Source organism: Hemiscyllium ocellatum, chromosome 12, assembly GCF_020745735.1.
Source record: "Hemiscyllium ocellatum isolate sHemOce1 chromosome 12, sHemOce1.pat.X.cur, whole genome shotgun sequence".
NCBI lineage: Eukaryota > Metazoa > Chordata > Chondrichthyes > Orectolobiformes > Hemiscylliidae > Hemiscyllium > Hemiscyllium ocellatum.
The window spans coordinates 57053906-57076806 of record NC_083412.1 but is presented as its reverse complement, the minus strand read 5'-3'; the positions used below and the strand labels follow the sequence as shown (position 1 = coordinate 57076806).

Below are 22901 nucleotides of genomic sequence, written 5' to 3'. Positions count from 1 at the left end.
TCTGTAGAAGGGCCTCTCTCCTCTCTTTGAGTAAAGATTCCTGTCTCTATAGCCTCTGCTCCAGATATCTGTCATGACAGACTCATAGGTAATGCAAGCATAGCCGACATACTTTTTGCAGACTTCGTGTGGGCAAGACACCAAACCTTCCCCTGTCCGCACTCTATGCAGCAACACACCCTGCCATATCTAATAATTGATCACACTTCCAAATACATTCCACAGTACTTCTACTAATTTCATAATTGCAGAAGCTAAGTCAAAAGCACCTCACCTAAAAGATTGGTGATTGTCTGGTTAAATTGACACAGTGAGAAAGATAGGGTATCTCATGCACATTGAATTGTAAGTGATTAGTGAAGCCATTCATTGAAGCTGTGTGGTACACATTTCAAACACCTTCATCAAATCAGCCAGAACAACTATGCTACATCAAAAATCTCCAATGCATACACAGCATCATACCTGACATGCGGTGTCAAACAAAGACACTTGAAGTTGCCAGCAGCATGTCATGGCCGATTTTTGGCATCAGAGGTTCTGCAACTCCAGCACCAATGGTATTGTCGAGTGTACTTTCATGTCCGAATGATTTTACTCCCTTGTTCTTCAGAAGGTGAGGGGAAAGACATTTATCTTGGCCAGTTACATAGACTGAGCGATGTTGATTTAACTGTTGTACATAGTGCTGGATTTTCAGTTTCATTCAGGCCAATGGGATGAAACATCAGGGCTGTGAATCATGGGCAGCTGCTATAATACTATCCATTTTGCTCCATTGCCTGAAAGTAGTATCTACTCCCAGGATTCATCTTGGGCTATGGTTCCATCACTTTGGCAAGGTTACTGTCAATTGTGTGATGCATGAACCCAAACCATGAATACCAATTGCTTATTTTGTTATGGGAAATATAAGACAGCATAATCAGACTCTCTCCTAACCTTCACTCATGCTTATTTTCTTGTTGTTAGATAGTGACCAAGGTCATGGAGCTCGACTGATTTCTCCCTTTAATAGCTGACAAAATATTGAACTTTTGTAGCACTTCTGGTGCCATGAGTCAAATGAGCTGATTCAGCATTGACGAGAAAATGAATGTGTGAGAGTAGAAACTCTACAGGCAAAAGATCTACAAAGTCATTTCTCCTGTTTCTCCAGAGTTTTTGTCAATCAATCAGGAGTACATTATGGAAATATCTTGTAATACCAACCTATGGAAAGCACTAAAGGTGGTGCCAGCTCCTCTGATGAAATACCCATAATTCTGAATCACCAAATGTCCCTCTTCTTCATGTTGTTCAGGAAAATCAGTAGTCAGCCTTCAAAGCATACAAAGAAATTAGTTAATCCAACAACAGCATCAACAAGTTATACTGACAAATTTGACAGAATGAAACATCCAAAGGCACTCTTCAGGAGTATTACAAATCAAAATGTGACATTGAGCCACACAAAGCAACAGTAGGTCCGATGACAAAACATTCAGTCAAAGAAGTAGATTTTTAAGCTATGTCTTAAAGGAGGCGAACAAGCAGAGAGGTATAGGATGCAAAACTCAGAGCTTAGGGTTTAGGCAATTCAAGGCACAGCCACTAGTAATGAAGAAATTATGATTTGGAATGCACACGAGGCCAGAATTAGAATACAACAAATATCTTGGACATTTGTGGATGTTTGTAGAAATTTCAGAGGTATGGAGATTGAGATAGTTCATAGTTGGAAAAAATAGACAAGCAAATGAATGCTGTTCAGGAGAATCAAATAAAGCAAAACAGAAGCCTCAGATGAGCAGCAACACCTGATCCAAGCTGCCAAGATTATCAAATGCAAATTATCAAAAGATTATCAGTGAGAAAGTTAGCTTTGTGGCTAAAAAATGAGAAGTTTTAGCACAGTTTCTAGTTTCATCTCACTACTGTGAAATTTTTAAAAATCTGGTCAATATGATACTAATCAAAATGGAGGACAGGTTTATTCAGCATTCTGTTTTCTTGAGATGTTTTACGTAAATATGGTGATCTTAATTTTGTCCATTAGATCTGAAGGCACTTGCAAACTTCAGTATCTGAAAAAAATCTTTGATTTTAATGGAGAAAATATCTATATAATGGTATTCAGTTGTGCTTATTTGAATGCATTATTTTAAAAATATAATTTGTTTCCATATATGGAGAGTAATCATTAAGTTGAATTTGAAGGCATTCAGGGTGGCAGTGGAGTTGTGGATATATCAATAGGCTTATTATCCAAAGGCCCATGCTAATGCTGTAGGATATAGGTTTGAGAACTATCATGGCAGATGTTGAAACTTGAATTCAGTAAAAAATCTAGAATTAAAAATTATCCTAATGGTGACCATGTAACCATTGTCAACCTTTGTAAAAATATCTGGCTCATGAATAGCCTAATGATGTCCATAGGACTCCCAACCCACAATAACTTCCCTCTGAAATGGCATCAAGCCATTCAATTTATCAAAACTGTTACAAGGTCAAAAACTGGAATGAAACTGGAAAGATCACCTGGCATTGACCGAGAAAACAGAAATTCTAACAGCAATACACAGCCCATTCAACCCTGCAAAGTCTTCCTTACCCCAAAATCTAGAGGCTACTGCCAAAATTGGGAGAGCTGCTCAGCCCCACCTCACCAAACAAGTCATGCAGCAGCCTGACATGGTCATACTCATGGAATCATACCTTACAATGCCCCAGTCACCACAATTACACAAGAGCAGAACAAACCCACCAGGGGTGGCAGCACAGTGACAGTTAGAAAGGTGTTGACCAGGGAGTCCTCAACATTGACTCCTGAACCCATGAAGTCTCAGACAGGTCAAGCATGTACAGCATGGAATCAGACCCTTCGGTTCAACCCGTCCATGCCGACCAGATATCTCAACCCAATCTAGCCCCACCTGCCAGCACCCGGCCCATATCCCTCCAAACCCTTCCTATTCATATACCCATCCAAATGCCTTTTAAATGTTGCAATTGTACCAGCCTCTACCACTTCGTCTGGCAGCTCATTCCATACAAGTACCATCCTCTGCATGGTCTCTTTTATATCTTTCCTCTCTCACCTTAAATCTATGCCCTCTCGTTCTGGACTCCCCGACCCCAGGGAAAAGACTTTGTCTATTTATCCTATCCATGCCCCTCAGGATTTCATAAACCTCTATAAGGTCACCCCTTAGTCTCTGACACTCCAGGGAAAGCAACGCCAGCCTGTTCAGCCACTCCCTATAACTTAAATCCTTCAACCCTGGCAACATCCTTGTAAATCTTTTCTGAACCTTTCAAGTTTCACAACATCTTTCCGATAGGAAGGAAACCAGAATTGCACGCAGTATTCCAACAGCGGCCTAACCAATGTCCTGTACAGCCGCAACATGACCTCCCAACTCCTGTACTCAATACTCTGACCGATAAAGGAAAGCATACCAAACGCCTTCTTCACTATCCTATCTACCTGTGACTCTACTTTCAAGGGACTATGAACCTGCACTCCAAGGTCTCTTCGTTCAGCAAAACTCCTTTGGACCTTACCATTAAGTGTATAAGTCCTGCTATGATTTGCTTTACCAAAATGCAGCATCTCACGTTTATCTGAATTAAACTCATCTGCCACTTTTCAGCCCATTGGCCCATCTGGTCAAGATCCCATTGTAATCTGAGGTAACCGTCTTAGCTGTCCACTACACCTCCAATTTTGGTGTCATCTACAAACTTTCTAATGATGCCTCTTATGCTCACATCCAAATAATTTATATAAATAACGAAAAGTAGTGGACCCAGCACCGATCCTTGTGGCACTCCACTGGTCACAGGCTTTCAGTCTGAAAAACAACCCTCTACCACCACCCTCTGTCTTCTACCTTTGAGCCAGTTCTGTATCCAAATGGCCAGTTCTCCCTATATTCTCTAAGATCTAACCTTGCTAACCAGTCTCCCATGGGGACCCTTGTCGAATGTCTTATTGAAGTCTATATAGATCACATCTACTGCTCTGTCCTCACCAATCCTCTTTGTTACTTCTTCAAAAAACTCAATCAAGTTTATGAGACATGACTTCCCATGTATAAAGCCATTTTGATCATCCCTAATCAGTCCTTGCCTTTCCAAATATATGTACATCCTATTCCTTAGAATTCCTTCCAACAACTTGCCCACCACCGACATCAGGCTCACTGGTCTATAGTTCCCTGGCTTCTCCTTACCACCCTTCTGAAACAGTGGCACCATGTTAGCCAACCTCCAGTTTTCCGGCACCCCACCTGTGACTATTGATGATACAAATATTTCAGTAAGCAGTCCAGCAATCACTTCCCTAGCTTCCCATAGAGTTCTAGGGTACACCTGATCAGGTCCTGGTGATTTGTCTACCTTTATACGTTTCAAGGCATCCAGCACTTCCTCCTCTGCAAGATGGACATTTTTCAAGTCGTCATCATCTATTTCCCTACATTCTATATCTTCCATGTCCTTTTCCATAGTAAATGCTGATGCAAAATATTCATTTAGTATCTCCCCCATTTTCTGCAGCTCCACATAAAGGCCACCTTGCTGATTTTTGAGGGGCCCTATTCTCCCCCCAGTTACTCTTTTGTCCTTAATGTATTTGTAAAAACCTTTTGGATTCTCCTTAATTCTATTTGCCAAAGCTATCTCATGTCCCCTTTTTGCCCTCCTGATTTCCCTCTTAAGTATACTCCTACTGCCTTTATACTCTTCTGAGGATTCACTCGATCTATCCTGCCTATACCTGACATATGCTTCCTTCTTTTTCTTAACCAAATCCTCAATTTCTTTAGTCATCCAGCATTCCCTATACCTACCAGCCTGTCCTTTCACCCTAACAGGAATATACTTTCACTGGATTCTCGTTGTCACATTTCTGAAGTCTTCCCATTTTCCAGCTGTCTCTTCACCTGCGAACATCAGCCCCCAATCAGCTTTTGAATGTTCTTGCCTAGTACAGTCAAAATTGGCCTTTCTCCAATTTAGAACTTTGACTTTTAGATCTGGTCTATCCCTTTCCATCACTATTTTAAAATGAATGGAATTATGGTCACTGGCCCCACTGACAACTCAGTCACCTGCCCTGCCTTATTTCCTAAGAGTAGGTCACGTTTTGCACCTTCTCTAGTAGGTTCATCCACATACTAAATCAGAAAGTTTTCTTGTACACACTTAACAGATTCCTCTCCATCTAAACACTATGGCAGTCCCAGTCTATATTTGGAAAGTTAAATCGCCTACCATAACCACCCTATTATTCTTACAGGTAGCTGAGATGTCCTTACAAATTGGGTTCTCAATTTCCCTTTGACTATTAGGTGGTCTATAATACAATCCCTATAAGGTGATCATCCTTTTCTTATTTCTCAGTTCCACTCAAATAACTTCCCTGGATGTATTTCTGGGAATATCCTCCCTCAGTACAACTGTAATGCTATTCCTGATGAAACATTCCACTCCCCCTCCTCTCTTACCTCCCTTCCTATCCTTCCTGTAGCATTTGTATCCTGGAACATTAAGCTGCCAGTCCTGTCCAATCCTGAGCCATGTTCCTAACCATGCTCTGAGCTCGTGTGCCTTCCCTGTTAGGCCTCTCACATTGAAATAAATGCAGTTTAATTTATTAGTCCTATCTTGTCCCTGCTTGCCCTGACTGTTTGACTTACTTCTGTTGTCAACTGTACCAGTCTCAGATTGATCTCTTTCCTCACTATCTCCCTGGGTCCCTTCCTAGTTTAAATCCTCCTGAGCAGCTCTAGCAAATCTCCTTGCCAGTCAATTAGTCCCCTTCCAATTTAGGTGCATTCTGTCCTTCTTGTACAGGTCACTTCTAGCCCAAAAGAGATTCCAATGATTCAAAAATGTGAATCCTTCTCCCATCCACCAGCTCCTCAGCCATGCATTCATCTGCTCTATCCTTCTATTCCTGCCCTCACTAGCTTGTAGCACCAGGAGTAATCCAGATAATTCTATTGTTGAGGACATCTTTTTTTAAATTCCTGCCTAACTCTCTGTATTCTCCCTTCAGAATCTAAACCTTTTCCCTTCCTATGTCATTGGTTCCAGTGTGGACAATGACCTCTTGCTGGCCCCTCTCCTCCTTGAGAACATTCTGCACCCTGTCTGAGGCATCCTTGATCCTGGCATGAGGGAAGCAGCACACCATTCTAATTTTTCGCTGCTGGCCACAGAAACATCTGTCTGTACCTTGGACTGGAGAATCCCCAAACACAATTGAACTCTTGGAACTCGGCGTACCCCTCATTGTATTAAAGCCAGTCTCAATAACAGAAACTTGGCTGTTCTTGCTACATTCCTCTATGAATCGATCACCCACTCCATGTTCCACAACAGCATACTTGTTTGAAGTGGGGATAGCCACAGAAGACCCCTGCACTAACTGCCTACCTCTCTTACCTTTCCTGGAGTTAACCCATCTATGTGACTGTATTTTTGACTTTTCCCCCTTACTATAACAGCCATCCATCACATACTGTTGCTGTTGCAAATTCCTCATTGCCTCTAATTTTCTCTCCAACCAATCCATTCAATATGATAGGATTCACAACCAACAGCATTTTTTGCAGATATAATCCTCAGTAACCGGTAAACTCTCTTTAAACTTCCACATCTGACAAGATGCACATATCACTCTACTAAAGGCCATTTTGCTCCTTCACAGTCTACAGATCCAGAAAATAACACAGTCATATTCCTCTACAAAACACTGCTCCAGGTTAAATTAATAGTTATGGATTATGTTTTAAGTTTTATCAAGGGACCTATCTCAAAAAACATATCATCAAGAAAGAACCCACTCAACTACTGTAGACTTTCTGTAGGCCACACCTAAAACTATTCACTTATCTGTTTCTGTGCTGTGACTTCACCCAAACAGTTCCTCCACGATCAGTTGTGAATTTCACTGTTTGTTAACTTTCCCAGACGCTGTCCAATGTCCAGCGATACATGAATTCAAACAACAAAGGCAGTAACTGTGCAGGTTCATTGTAGTGTCAGTTTCTTTCTCTCTCTCTCTCACTCTCTCCTGCACTGACCTCACCATGTGCTTCCTTTGTCTGTACCTCTTCCTTTTTTAAACTGCTATTGTTTTGACTTTTTTTCCCAAAGTTCCAAAACAATGCAACAGCATATGAAACAGTAATTGCTGCTCCTGGAATTCAAGGAAATCACCTCCAACACCTAAAATACCTCAAAAAAGGAGCAGCTGTTACAGCTAGGAGATTTTCCCATCCTCCATCTTGGATTACCCTGACTTTTGGTCAAAGAAACCTGCAAGACTACCATCTACAGCCTTGCCTTGACTGATAAATACCACTTTATGGAAGCATTCGGGTTGGCATGGGCATGGAATGTCCTCTTGGTACTGTTCTTTAATGTTCATCACCAAGACTGGTTCCACTACACTACTACTGAGTGAGCTGGATGAGTCCTAAAGGACATTGCTGGTAGACTGTGTCTGTGGGAAGTAATGAGAGAGATAATGCTGGATCAGGTCCTAACTTTGTCAGTCTACCAGATGCAGATGCACCTGGGTATGACAATATTATTAGGAGTGGGTCCCTGCAGAGCCCTTGTGGAAACAAAGTCCCATCCTCACTTTGAAGATATCCTTCATCATATTATGTAGAGCTAAATGCAACAAACTTTCAGTAGGTCTAACAGCTCAGAAAAAAATCTAAGAGGGACTGGATCCATCAGCAGCAGCAGGATTATACTCAAAGTACAATCTGCAACTACATGATCCAGCATATCCTTTACTCTACAATTACCATCAAGCAGAGGATCAGACCTGGTTCAGTGTAGAGTGTAGGAGGCCATGCCAGACTCTGCACCAGGTATACCTAAAAATGAAGTGTCAACCTGGTGAATCCACAAATCAGGACTACTTGCATGCCAAATCAGAAGTACTATGCAATTTACAATGATTCCACAATCAGTGAATCAAATCTAAGTTTGCAGTCCTGCCATATCCAGTTGCAAATGATATTGGACAATTAAACAACTCATTCAAGGAGAAAGATCTATAAATATTCTCATCCTCAACAATGGAAAAGCTCAGCAAAAGGCAAAACTGAAGCATTTGTATCCATCTTTATTCAGAAGTGCTGAATGATTGTCCACCACCAGAAGTCCCCAGTGACAGTGAAGGAATGGCAATATATTTCCAAGACAGGATAGTGAATTGCTTGGAGAGAAGCTTGCAGGTGTTGGTGTTCCCAGGTATCTGCCGCCCTTGTCCTTCTAGATGAAAATGGTCATGGGTTTGGAAGGTGTTGTCTTTGGTGAGTTTCTGCAGTGCAGCTTGTAAATAGTCCACACTGCTGATACTGAATGTCAGTGGTGGAGGGAATGAATGCTTATGGATGTGGTGCTAATCAAGAGAGCTGCTTTGTCTTGGATACTGTCAAGTTTCTTAAGTGTTGTTGAACCTGCACCCATCCAGGCAAGTGGGGAATATTCCACAGCACTTCTGACTTGTGTCTGTAAATGTGGGACAGGCTTTGGGGAGTCAGGAGGTGTGTTACTTGCCAGAGTATTCCCAGCCTCTGACCTGCTCTTGTAGCCACTGTGTTTATGTTGTGAGTCCAACTGAGATTCTGGTCAACAGTGACCCCCAGAATGTTGATAGTGGGGGGATTCTATGATGGTAACACCCATTGATTGTCAAGGGGTGGGGTTAGCAACATTTAGACCATAAGAGATAGGAACAGAGGTTAGGCTATTTGGCCCATCAAATCTGCCCTGCCATTCAATCATGGCTGATAGGTTGAGAATACAATCAAAATGATTCATAAACTGCCAAATGGCATATTACTACCATAATGTCACTCATTGATATTTTTCTTTTTTATAATGCATATACACACCAAGATTTTGGCTATGGCTTTGATACGATTTGCTTGTACTTTACATAAATGACAGCTTGCAAATGTTGATAATTGGTCCAGATGTATGGACACCTCCCACTACAAGGGCTGGGATGCATTATTTCACCTCACAATGAATTTTAAATCAAATTATTTAAGGTTCCTTTGATTATTTGATTTCATTACAGCACCTTCTTTAAAGGGGCATCACTAGTAATTTTGTACATTATGTCAACTTTTTTGGTCATTCAAATATCAATGACTGTATCATTTGACTGAAGGCTAGCTTTTTAATCAGCATGTTCAGATAAGTTATTTTTTATTATTATGTCAACCATGTTCAGGCACACACCTGGAGCAGATGGGTCTTGAACTCATGTTCCCTGGCCCAGAATGATTTGTCATTCAGTTGGAGAAGTGGCATGGATCCCTGTGAACTCAAAAGATTGAAAAGAAAGATCCCCCGCTCACCTGCTTCACATAAAGCTGCGAAGTATTGCTTCAGTTAGCAAGTAACATTTCATAGTATGGTCAGGTGGCAGATTGATTCACAACTTCTCCAGGTGCATTAAGGTGACAGATACTGAGCAGGTGAACACCCATAAATTGACTCTGAAAGGTTCCTGTGGAGTCAGTACTGGAGGGTTCAAATGGGTTGACTCATGGAATTTCCACTGGCGCTACAATTCACAGATTTCTGCAAAGACAGCAGCTTGTTTGGCATATCACATGACAGTTCATCAATTACAAATTTTCTTCATTGTACTCAGCTCGACCAAAGGCTGTCACTTTGGTACAATTTGAAGAATCAAGCATTCCTTTTTGTGGGACTCCTGTGAGGCCTCCAATAATATATAAGTTCTCATTTTCTTTAGGTTAAGTCCTCACCTAATTTCCCAAATAAAACTTGACAGAGTGTTAATGATGCCTTGATAAAGTATCCCAGAAAGTGACCTGATATGCATCAAAAGGTCTCTTCAACTTCTAGGTAGACAGAGTAACTTCACTGTCAACCAAAGCTCAGTTGGTATCACTTCTGCATACAAGAAAACGACTGTGGCTTCTAGGCTTGAAACAATTGAGTTAATTTGATACCTCAACTCAATTCTGAAGATTGAACAATCACTTATTTGAAGTGTTCCATAAGTAATGCACAGATTCTTAGCCTTAATTCTTGTGCTCAAGTCCTAGGGTGACAGTGAAAGCCACAGTCGTCTTTTCGCATGCAAAAGTGAAGTTGGTTGACAGTGAAGTTACTCTGTCTACCTAGAACTTGACGAGACCTTTTAATGCATATAAGGTCACTTTCTGGGATACTTTATCAAGGCATCATTAATACTCTGTCAAGTTTTATTCTGGAAATTAGCTGAGGACTTTACCTAAAGAAAATGGGAACATATTATACATTATTGGAGGCCTCATAGGAGTCACCAAGAAAAGGAATGCTTGATTCTTCAAATTGTACCAATGTGATAGTCTTTGGTGGAGCTTAGTACAGTGAAGAAAATTTGTAATTTCTTTCAAACGTCAGTGAAATCTATACATGTTTTTATGATAGTTTGAAACTGATTTTAAGAGCTTACATTAATTGTAAAGTGATAAAATGCTATTCTTTTGGATAACAAGTACTTGTCATGTAACATGGCAACACTTGACCTGAAAGCAGTACCAACCAGAAGGAATTTAAGATCAACTGATGTGCAACTGAAGGACACAAAGGAGAGCTGCAGACACAAAAGAGAATTTCAATCAGAAAGGCTAGGGTGGTGGGGAAAGATGAATGTAGTCAGTACACAAATATAGACAAATAGAGAAAGCAGGCAGAGATGGAAAGATGAACAAACTGCATCTTTCTAAGCAAGATAAACAAATCTCTCTTGGGAAGACAATTTTTTTTTCTGTTTGGAAGTAAAAGAAATGCCAGCAATGCAAGAACTGTCTCGCAAACTCCCAAACCTGGGAAGCTGAGTAAATTGCATAGAGAACAGTACTCAAAATATGCGGGTGGTGGAGACTGGGTAGGGAGAGTGACCTTCTCTGGTTGGGTGCTTCCATGATTTCAGGTATTTGAGGTGGTTTCAAGCGATGAATTTAGAAGGCAGTACAAATACAAATTTGTTTAATCAATTATTAAATTGAAATTTCCCTTTTTAATTTAAATATCATTTGCCTCTGAATTAATGTTTAATTTGTATTAGTTCTGATTCATATGAAAATAAAAGCTACAAAAAGCATCTTATGGGCACTCAGTAAGTATTGGTTTATGATTTCCCCTTGGGAATTCTGACAAAATGGATTGAATCATAGGCATCAGCAATTAGCCCCAAAATTGCTCAACAGGCATCATGTTATTGACTGAGCAGCTTTCATCATTTCCACAAGTGCTTACTGATCCATTGTAAGATAACTTATGCTCCAACAGACTGTTTTTAAAATTGGAATGTTAAAACAAAGATCAGGCTGTCTGACCTTGAATACTGGAGCACAGACTGTACAGCTAACTATTATAGAGTAATGATTGCAACTAATGTGTAAACTTATAATACTGAAGGACATATCAAAATTCTTTGCTGTTCAGTTTAGATTAACCTTTCTGATGGTAACAATGGATGATATTTTCTCATTTTTAATTAAAATGTTTTGTCAAGTGAGATTCATAGTGCCCAGTCTACCATAGCTTGGAGCAACTTTTCTCATGCAAACTTCTGCTCTTTGATTAAATCTAATTGATTAATTAATTAGTTTTTTTTAATTTAATACCGTCATTAATTATAGAACTGGACTGTTAGGTACTTTTCTCAGAGAATTGTGCAACCTGAGAACTGAAAGTGCTCACCTGTACCAGGACCTTCCAGATTTCACATCTCTGGCACTATATTTAACATCCAGCTGCACAGCACATCAACTGCTGCAAGCCAGGAACAACACTGCATTGCTCATGCCTCTACATTCAGGAATGCCCCCAGACAAGAGGAACTTCACAGACAGAGACCTGCACATCTTGATGGACACAGTCATGAAGAGAAGGGTAGCACTTATGTCAGTGGATTGAAGTGACCTGTGAGTTGGTGAGAGAATGGGAATGATGATGTGGCGAGGTTGGTGGAGGCATGGTACATTGGTGAGACCAAGCAGATGCTACGACAACAGATGAATGGACACCGCACAATGATCGCCAGACAGGGCTGTTCCCTCCCAGTTGAGGAACACTTCAGCAATCAGAGACATTAGGTGACCATCCGCCAAGGCAGACTTCAGGATACGTAACAACGCAAAGTGGCCGAGCAGGGGCTGATAGCCAAGTTCGGTACCCATGAGGATGGCCTCAACTGGGATCTTGTGTTCATGTCACAATACAAGTGACCCCCCTATACTATACATACACACACACACACACACACACACACACACACACACACACACACACACACACACACACACACACACACACACAGTTACATACACACTCACGCAAACCCTCTCTCATACACATGATCTCTCTCTCATGCACATGAACATACGACCCCCACATTCACATCCCCACACATACCCTCTCACAGACTTATACTCCATCACACTCACACACACACTCTATCAAGCACACATGCACGCAAACACACACTCTCTCACGTGCGTTCACACTCACATGCAGACACTCATACTCTCTCCAAAATAAACACACATAGTCTCTCTCTCCCTCACATGCACATGCACACACACACACACACACACACACACACACACACACACACACAAGTCTATAGGGTGAATTGCATTAGCAGAAACATTCCATTTAGTTCAAAAAGCACACAATCTGCAGGCAGTCAATGCAAGCAGCCCACCTATATAACATTTCATAAATTCCTACTTTGGAAATAGAACCTGTCTGATGCAAGATTATCAAACAGGCATACTTTAACCTCACATCTTTAATGCATTGTGTGAGCTGAGATGTCACCTCTTTTTATAAAATCTTAGGTTATCTGAAGAATGTGACTAAAAAGAAGTTCTTTGATTTACATATCAATGAACCACAATCTGCAAACCATTCTAATGAAAGACTTAACAGCAATCCTGTTTGTTTAATATATCATTTCAGTTGCATGACACTGTTTTTTTTGCTCGAAATTCTGTGTCTTATGATCCTGTTTTCACAGCTACCTGGTGAAGGAGCAGCACTTCAAAAGTTGGTGCTTCCAAATAAACATGTTGGATTCAAACCTAGTGTTTTAAGTTTGTCCACCCCAGTCCAACACTGGCACCTCTACATCAGAATAAACAATTAATTCCTTCTTAAGCACAGAAACCTGACAAGTGTTTCATTTTAATCTGAGTTTGTCAGTCAGGTAAATTGGGGACTTTGGATATTTTAATAAATATTCCCACATTTGTGACGACTCTGGGAATAGTGAGATTTAACTTACAGTGGACTGCCCCAGTGAGTCATGACAATGAAATTGTGAAAACATAGGCTTTAAAACATCAAACTATGAGAATACCATTTTGTTGGTGCTTATTAGCTGGAAAGAAAGCAAGCCAGCTATTTTAATTTTCATTAAAAGCGGAATTTCAATCAAAGCTACACATTTGTTATTCTGACAAATTATGGCACTTTGATTATTTTTGGTTTCCATTGGGTCACAAAGACAACAATTAGATAGGATTATGTTTTTTGCTTCTGTCCCAGTAAGCCCCAGTAACAGGAGGCGTGGCTGGTTTTTGTCTTGTATATTCTTAAGGTGTTAAATCACTGGTCTGGCTAAGAGAGAATCAAGCCTAAGTATTTCAGAATGCTTACTTCATAATTTGTGTTTATCAGGGGAACTAAATCAATTAATCAATCATGGAAATTGGGTTGCTAACAAACACAACAATATTTGAAAAATTGTGTAGATGCTAATGTGAGGAAAATATTATGCTCTTGTTCATGTCTGCATAGGTAATGTTGCCTCATCACATCTAGCCTTCAGATTCAAACAAAACGTTTAATCACTTGGAGGAATGTTGCCACCATCCAAAGAATCTCACAGTAGAAATTGATCCTTGTTGCAAGATAAGATAAAATCTAAATTTAAGGACCCACAGTCTGCAGTCAAAGACACCTGAAATACTCCAACCTGCAATTAATTCCATCCATTTTCTGGTATTGCTGGTGATAAGTGATAAATAAAAAAGGTGATAAACCCTTACATATGTTGAATCTTAGTTTTAGGCATCCTTATTGCCTAAATAGCATGCCAATTCGTAGTCATACTTTTTAAAAATACATTTTAACATGGTTCTATCCAGCCAGGAGGAGTTGGAATGTTTTTCTAAGCTGTAGGGTGCTCATCAGTCTCCACTCTCTCCTCCCTCTCTTCCCCCTTTAAAAAATAATTGTGTTTGTGTAACAACTTATCAACTCTCTTAGAATGCTCAAGAGCCTTTCACAATCAATTAGTTTCCAAGTACGGTCCTTTGCTGTGCAGGAAAATACAAATGATAGTTTGAAACACAATGAGATTAATGACCTGTTAGTCTGTTTTTCTTTGTGTTCATTGAGGCAGAAAGGCTGGCCAGAACAACAGGAGAATTCCCTGCTGTTCACCAAAGAGTATCACGAAATCCTTAACATCCTTAACAGTGATGACGACAACAGGATTAATATCTTGATGGAGGACACGTAGAAACATGAAATCATATACATAGCTCAAGTCACCAGTGTATTAAAACAAATGCAAAAAATGATTTGTTTGGAAACTTTACTTAAATAAAGACTCTTAACTAACCAGCAGCCATATGGACATCTTCTGCTATATCTGCAGCAGTAGAACTGCCATTCTCGATCCAGAACAGCCTCAAAGTATCGGCTTTGTATTCCAGCTACGATACCATTGTTTGAGCAAGTATGATACCTAAAAAAATAAATGAATAAAGAATGCTTATTATTTTTATAGCACTACTTAGAGTAAATAGTTAAGTAGGCAGATTATTTAAGCCTCAGTTTAAGAGCACTTTTGTTACCAACATATTCAGTTTATGATTGCATCACATTCACATAAGGTGAATAAAATTTCACAAGTTGTCTGAATCATCTGCATTATAGTACCAAATGAAAATGAATCAACTTGACAACTATCACATAGGATAATTCAGGTTTAAACTATAATTTTCTTAATCTAATTAATAGATTAGGAGTGCGTACAGGAGAGTTTTCTAGTTTTTCCCAAGTACACAGGATTGCCTGAGTGCAGTGAATGTCAGAAAATCTGTATGAATAATGTGCACACCTGGATATGCCTGATTTTTTTTTACTTATTTGAACTTAAAGAGGAAAACTGGGATTTTTCTTCATGTTTGATAAAATGAATTACATTTTGAAAAAATACTTATAGCTTAGAAAAAAATTGATAGAAATTTTATACATATGGATTTTCAGGAGCATTTGATAAGATGCAATGTAAGTGACTTGTCAAAAAATAAGGATTTATGATGCTAATAAGATTATCAGAAAGTTGTTAAAGGCATGGCTATTATGCAGAAGCATTCACTAGATTTACACAAAAATCACATTATAAGAAAATCTACAAAGTATTAAGCAGAAGCACAGAAGCTAAATGGATTCTCAGTCTGTGAAAGATTTTGAGAGGGTAAATAAAGTGTGAAACTTTGGGTTTTTTGATGATTGATGACTGATTTCACAAGGGTCTATTATCACAGGGGGGTGTCTTCAATTTTATACATGATTGACAATAATAATTGGATTTGGACCCTTGTTGTGGAACTTTGATTTCCAATGTTTATCACGCTTGAACGAAGCAGTGGATTTTGTAAAGATTTAGTGGAGAGAAATAATTTAAAGTTGTAAATGTGTTTTTATGAATGAGAGTCTTTTTTTGAAATGGTGAAGTTTGCAATATACTTATTTTATTTCATAAAAGTTTATTTTTATCTCAGTTATTCACAGATCCCGATGTGCCCCTGGTAGATTGTTGGTGTGTTAGCATGTTGAGGTGGGCAAATTATTGGAGAGGATTCTGAGAGACAGAATTTATGATTATTTGGAAAACCATAGTTTGATTAAGGATAGTAGCATGGCTTTGTGATGGGAAAGGCCATGCCTCACAAACCTTATTGAATTATTTGAGGGTGTGACAAAACATATTGATGAAGATGGAGCAGTAGATGTGGTCTACATGGATTTTAGCATGGTAGACTCATTTAAAAGGTAAGAAGGCATGGGATACAGAGAAACCTGGCTGTCTGGATACAGAATTGGCTGGCCCATAGAAGATAGTGGGTGGTGGTGGATGGAAAGTATTCAGCCTGGAGATTGGTGACCATTGGTTTTCCACAGGGGTTGGTTCTGGGACCACTGCTCTTTGTGATTTTTATAAATGACTTGGATAAGAAAGTGGAAGGGTGGGTTAGTAAGTTTGCCAGTGACATGAAGGTTTCATGGAATTGTGGATAGTGGGGAGGGCTATTGTAGGTTGCAACAGGACATTTATTGGATGCAAAACTGGACTGATGGAGTTCAACCTGGAAAAATGCAAACGTGAATTTGTATGCAGAATACATGCAGGATTCTTGGCAATTTGGCGGAACAGAGGGATCTTGGGTCCATGTCCATAAATCCCTCAAAGTTGTCTCCTAAGTTTATACGGTTGTTAAGAAGGTGTATGGTGTGTTGGCTTTCATTAGCAGGGGAATTGAGGTTAACGGTAGTGAGGTTATGCTGTAGCTCTACAGACCCCTGGTCAGACCACAGTTGGAATATTGTGTTCAGTTCTGGTCAGCTCATTATAGGAAAGATGTGGAAGCTTTAGAGAGGGTGCAGAGGAGATTTACCAGGATTTGACTGGAGGACATGTCTTATGAAGAAAGGTTAAGGGACTGTGGGTTTTTCTCATTGGAGTGAAGAAAGATGAGAAGTGGCTTGATAGATGTGTACAAGATGATGAGAGGCATAGATAGAATGAATAGCCAGAGACTTTTCACAGGGTGGAAATGTCTATCATGAGGGGGCATAATTTTAAGGTGATTGGATGAAAGTTTAGGGGAGATGTCAGAGGTATACTCTTTACACAGAGAGTGGTGGATGCATGGAATATACTGCCAGTAGTATTACTAGAGTCAGATACATTAGGACATGTAAGTGACTTTTGAATAGGCACATGGAAGATAGTACAATGTTGGGTATATAGGTTAGTCCGATCTTAGAATAAGATAAAAAAATCAGCACAACTTTGAGGGCTGAAGGGCTTTTACTATGCTGTACTGTTCTATGTTCTATGTTTATGGGACAGATGGTACTTGGTTGGTTACATTTGTTGGCATGTAGGATTTGAGTAGCTGTGGAATGGGAGTTTGGGGAGAGGGGTATAGAGTGGCATGGATTGTATGAGGGGCTATGGGTAACATTAGGGATCATCAGATGGGATTTGGCGTATGAGTCAGAATAGAGTGGTTAGAGGGACATGAGGTGACATAAGAGGTGTGAGATGTCATTTGTTAACATGCTTTGCAATGGGAACTGTGTGTCAGGGAGAGGGCTGTGAGGTATGAGGGCTGGAGGATTCTTTTTTGTTCCATTAGATTTTTTAAAAAATCATCCACACAATGTTGCTGTCCAGATTGCGGCCAATAGGCCAGACGACATCAGAAGCCATCAGCCTCTCCCCTGGTCTGGGGTCACCCAGCCCATGCTTCAGAATGAAAATCCAATCTCCAAGGATAGGATTTCTTGGGCTGTGCATTTAGAGCTGGGACAATCTCCATTCCTGCTCTCTTGACCTGGGTGTGAAAATCAAGGCAGCTATGTATCTTTTGATTATTATCTTCTGCTCTTCTATAACTATATGGTCAGGTTTCTGTTCTTGAATATCTGAAACAAGGAAGTCAGAATGGTAGCATTCTGATGAAAGTTGGGGGTTACACTGGGGATGAGCTAGGAAGAAGTATATCATTACATCATCTTTAGCTTGTAATTGTGGGATGAGGAGGAAGTGGGATGTGAGAAGATCATCATAGAATCCCTATAGTGTGGAAACAGACCCTTCGGCCCAACAAGTCCAACTCTGCAAAGAGTATCCCACCCAAACCCATTCCTCTATGATTGCCCCGACTAACACACCTAACCTATACATCTCTAAACACTATGGGAAATTTAGCATGGCCAATTCACCTAAACTGGACATCTTTGGATTGTGGGAGGAAACCAGACCACTCGGAGAAAAGTCACACAGACACGGGGAGAATGTGCAAACTCCAAACAGACAGTCACTCGAGGCTGGAATCGAACCCGGGTCCATGGCACAGCGAGGCAGCAGTGTTAACCACTGAGCCACCGTGCCACCCCTCAAGATGAATTATGTATGAGAGAAATTATCAACTTAAATACTTTCAGCCACTACCGTTGGTCTTGTCCTCAGCAATGACCCCTTCAGGCAACAACTGCCTCCTCCATCAGCGTGAGGACATACTGCCATGCCTGTTCATCACCAGGTAGGTCCTGCTGCCACCTTCTCCTGCAAGAGAGTCAGAACTGGATGATATGCCTTTCATGATTGTATAGTTTGCAGGGTGGAAGGTATGAGATATGAGTGTGAGGCTTGGGTGAATCTATTAATGCTATGTATGAGTTGTGATTAGGGATTGTGGTAGGTGAATGATGGGGTTGTAGTGCAGTGAGCAGTTCGAGAGATTAGCGCTACAGTTGGTAGAATTTGAAGATGCATTCAATATGTGTGACTGTTCATAATTCTTGAACTGTTTATCACATTGCATCCAGGGCTTCTGGCATTGAACTAAGGTCAACTGTTTGCACTGCTTTCTTATAGTTTGTCTGCAGAAATCCTGGTCACCTGTGGACAGATGGCACCTCTCCTTCTCTTCACTTTCAGAGTCAATGCCTCCAGTGCAGCACTAAAAATCTTGGAGCATGCTTTTTGCCAAGTTGCTTCAGTTTTACCCACCGCTTTCTGCCAGAGTACTTTTCCCTTTAATAGAGCAAGCTACCTTTTATTCATGTAAGCCTCTTTTCCTGTTTGAGCTTGGAGTCACCCAACCATGCACTTGGCACTAGAGACGTGCTACAATCATTTATATTAGCAAGCAGCACAAGGTTTGTGTGATCTCTATGTCAGAAGAGACAGGCACAACGTAATGATGCATTAAAATCCTTGTACCCGCTTGTGGGATTATTGAATTTTGCAGCGTTTATGTGTTGCAATGTGGGCGAAGTGGGCTTGTTCAAACTCTGGTGCACTTACCACTGCCAGCAGCCTGATTTACACCACTTTATTTGACAGTTAGCAGTTTTCAGCCCTCTTGCAAAGACAAGGGGAAAGGTATGTTTGGTTTCTTGTTGCAAGTCCATTAATGGTGTGTTTATATTTCAGAATATTTCCACTGGCTGTGGGCTCTGTGTCAATTTTAGAGGTCACAGATTACAGGACTTTATGATGATGCCTTGATATATTGTTTTTCATGCCATTCTATTTTCACATTCCCAAGTGTTCGCATTAAGCAAACACTGAAAACATTTCAGTCATGTAAAGCTTAGAACATCATGCTTGAATAAGGTCCCTCAATTATTACACGTTGGATATTTAAATAATTGAAATGTTACTGTTCTGCACTCATCTATTGTTAATTGATTAAAAACAAATGATTTGATCTTATCATCTTTCCTGCTCACATTGGTGCAACAACTGAAAATATTCGAAGGTAAAGGATTGTCACATATTTGGACAGCTCATATATCTTAGCATCTTAGCCATTGCTGGAGAAACTTAGCAGGTCTGGCAGCTCTTGCAGAGAGAAAACAGAGTCAATGTTTCAGGTCTAGTGGCCCTTCTTCAGTTACCCTACTGAGGATGTAGCTTGTTTAACTTGGTTCTTATTGGCAATGAATTTGAAAAATATATCTGATTCTGTGATTGTCTAGCTCTTCGATCTTTAAAAAATTCTCTCAGTTTCTCACATGCATCAAGCTAAAGATACTTGTGTTTGCACATCTCAAACCGTATCTCCAACCTTTTTGTTTTCCTCTGTGCTTTAATTATAATACTTTCTTCTCTTCCTTTCTTGTCTCTTAGTCGTTTCTTCTACTTCTGTTTCTCCTTTACCTCCACATTATGAATGTTATAATTTGGGTTAGAGCTATTTGGTGTTGTGAAAGGGGTGAAAATCTGATGAGAGGAATGTAAACAATGAGCTACACAGATTGCAACATGCTAAGAAGCCATTCCTAATTACTCAGGGAGCAGTTGAGTCAACCACCTTTGTGTTGGTCAGGAGTCACATATAGGCCAGACCAGATGAGGATGACAGTTCCTTCCCTAAAAGGCATTGTGATCCAATGGGTTTTTTTGGACAATTGACAATTGACAATGATTTCATGGTCATCGGCAGACTCTTAATTCTAGATTCTTACTGAATTCAAATTGCACCAAACACCATGGCAGGATTTGAACCCAGATCCCCCTGATATTAACTGGGTTTCTAGATTAATCATTTAGCAATGATACATTGGGCCATCAATTCCCCAGTTTTAAAAGGTCACAGGCTTTGGCTATGACTCTGGAGGGGCAGGCACCCCAGGGAATAACCAATAGCCACAACTGTGAGCGAGTAGTAGGTTCAGAAGGCTGTCCATGAGCTCAGGCACTCACTCTCACATTGAGGCCACCTCTGTGGCCTGCTTATGAACATGGTCAATGTGAATTGCCTGTAATGTTGATTGAAAATTCTAGTCAGGCACAAAGGGTCTTGAATGGATATTGTGTATAAGGATAATGAGCTGATCTGACCCTGACTGCTCTCATTCAAAATAGTTCAGGGTCAGAATTCTGGTAGTACATCAGTTCAGAGGTTGAGTGCTGACAAATTACACACCACTCCCCTCCTATATTGACCCTGAAATGATTTAAAATTTAAGTCCTAGTGTGGGAAGTGGTATTGAAAGAGAGCAAGCAAAGAAAACCAAGGAAAGGTGGTGAGATGGAAGCTGAGACTACAAATGTGGATACAAGGGTTCGTATGGGAGAACAAATTTAGAAAAGAATCTCCATTTCTCTTTGCTTCTCTCTTTAGTTTGATTTTACTTTCAATATTAATGTCATTTTATTATTGTACTAGTACCTCCAGACAACTAAAATAAATATTTAAACCAAGTGGCAAGGAATGATTAGGAATACTCAGCATGGTTTTGTGTGAGAGAAATTGTGTCTCACAAACCTGATTAATAAGGGTAGAATGGTAGACTTTGTTTACTTGGACTTTAGTAAAGCCTTTGCCAAGGTTCTGCATGGTAGACTAATTAACAAAGTTAGATCATGTGGGATTCAGGGTGAGCTTGCCAGTTGGTAGAAGGTTGTTTTTCAGACTGGAGGCCTGTTAGCAGCAGTGTTCTGCAGGAATCGGTGTTGGGTCCACTTCCATTTGTCATTTATACAAATGTATTAGGTAAGAATATAGAAGGCATTGTTAGTAAGTTTGTGAAAGACAGCAAAATTGGTGAATGGTAAAAAAAAAGTTACCTAAGATTGCAGAGAGATTTTGATCATCTGGGCCAATGGACTGAGGAGTGGCTGATGGAGTTTAATTTGGATAAATGCGAGGTATTGCACTTTGGTAAAACAAACAAGGGCAGGACTTATACAATTAAAAGTAGAGCCTTAGGTAGGGTTGTAGAAGAGTGAGAGCTAGGGGTTCAGGTACATAATTGTTTGAAGTTTGCATCACATATGGACAGGGCCGTGAAGAAGATGTTTCGTAAGCTTGCCTTTATTGCTCAAACCTCTGAGTATAGGAGTCAAGATTAGAGTAGTGCTGGAAAAGCACAGCAGGTCAGGCAGCATCCGAGGAGCAGGAAAATCGACTTTTCGAGCAGGAGCCCTTCATCAGGATTCACCATTCCTGATGAAGGGGTCCTGCCCGAAACGTCAATTTTCCTGATCCTCGGATGCTGCCTGTCCTGCTGTGCTTTTCCAGCACCACTCTATTCTTAACTCTAATCTCCAGCATCTGCAGTCCTCACTTTCACCTTTGAGTATAGGAGTTAGGACATCATGTTGCGGTAGTACAAGACTTTGGTGAGGCCTCTTCTGGAATCCAGTTCTGGTTATAAGAAGTGTATTATAAAGCTGGAGAGGATTTAGAAAAGATTGAGGGGTGGCCTAATAGAGGTTTACAAAATCACAAAGGGTATAAATAAGGTAAATGGCAGGTGTCTTTTCCCTAGAGTGGGTGATTTCAAGGTGAGAGGAGAAAGATTTTAAAAAGACATGGGGCAACTTTTTTTGCACAGAGAGTGATTTGTATTGGAATAAACTTCCAGAGGAAGTGGTGGATATGGGTACAGTTACAAAGTTTAAACAGCATTTGGGTAAGTACATGAATAGAATTGTTTGGGAGAGACATGGGCCAAGTGCAGGTAGTTGAGTGTAGTTTAGTTTGGGATTATGGTTAGCATGGACTGGTTGGAACGAAGAGTCTGTTTCCAAGACTTTCTGACTCTATTTTCAAATAAATATCATTCAAAAACTGTTTAACTTATTTTGCTCACTAATCTGTTTACTTTTATTTTTAATATCTCAACTTAATTTTATGCGATCTTTATCCAATTAACTGTTTTCTGTGGAGTCTTTTCTTTTGTGTGTGCCTCATGGTCTCCACAAGCCATTCTGGAGGTGAAAATATTATCTAAATAGCTTTGATGTCAATTGGCAAAAATCCATCTCAAAAGGGCTATTTTATTAAACAAATAAAATTATACAAATCTAAACATTAGTGTGATTTTCAACATAACCACAGTGACTGACACCATTGTCAATCCAGGAAAGACAGAAATTTAGTCAATCTAATCTGTGACTAGCAATTTGGTGGTAAGTAGAACAGAACATAATGTGAAACAGATTTATCTTCTTCTTTAAGCCTTGCTGCTGGTTTCTCATTTTCCACTAGTTTGCATTCCTAGGCTTTTGCATTCCAATTTGTAATATT

The 22901-nt window shown here is 40.1% G+C and overlaps 1 protein-coding gene across 1 annotated transcript in view; it reads right to left on the bottom strand.

The window, feature by feature from the left end:
- dpt (dermatopontin) overlaps window positions 1–22901 on the bottom strand; it is a 32720-nt gene that overhangs the window by 5329 nt on the left and 4490 nt on the right. The window contains exons 2-3 of the mRNA XM_060833063.1: window positions 14681–14806; window positions 1213–1320 (exon numbers count right to left, since the gene is read on the bottom strand). Of these exons, the coding sequence (XP_060689046.1) occupies window positions 1213–1320; window positions 14681–14806 (234 nt within the window). The remainder of the gene's footprint in view (window positions 1–1212; window positions 1321–14680; window positions 14807–22901) is intronic.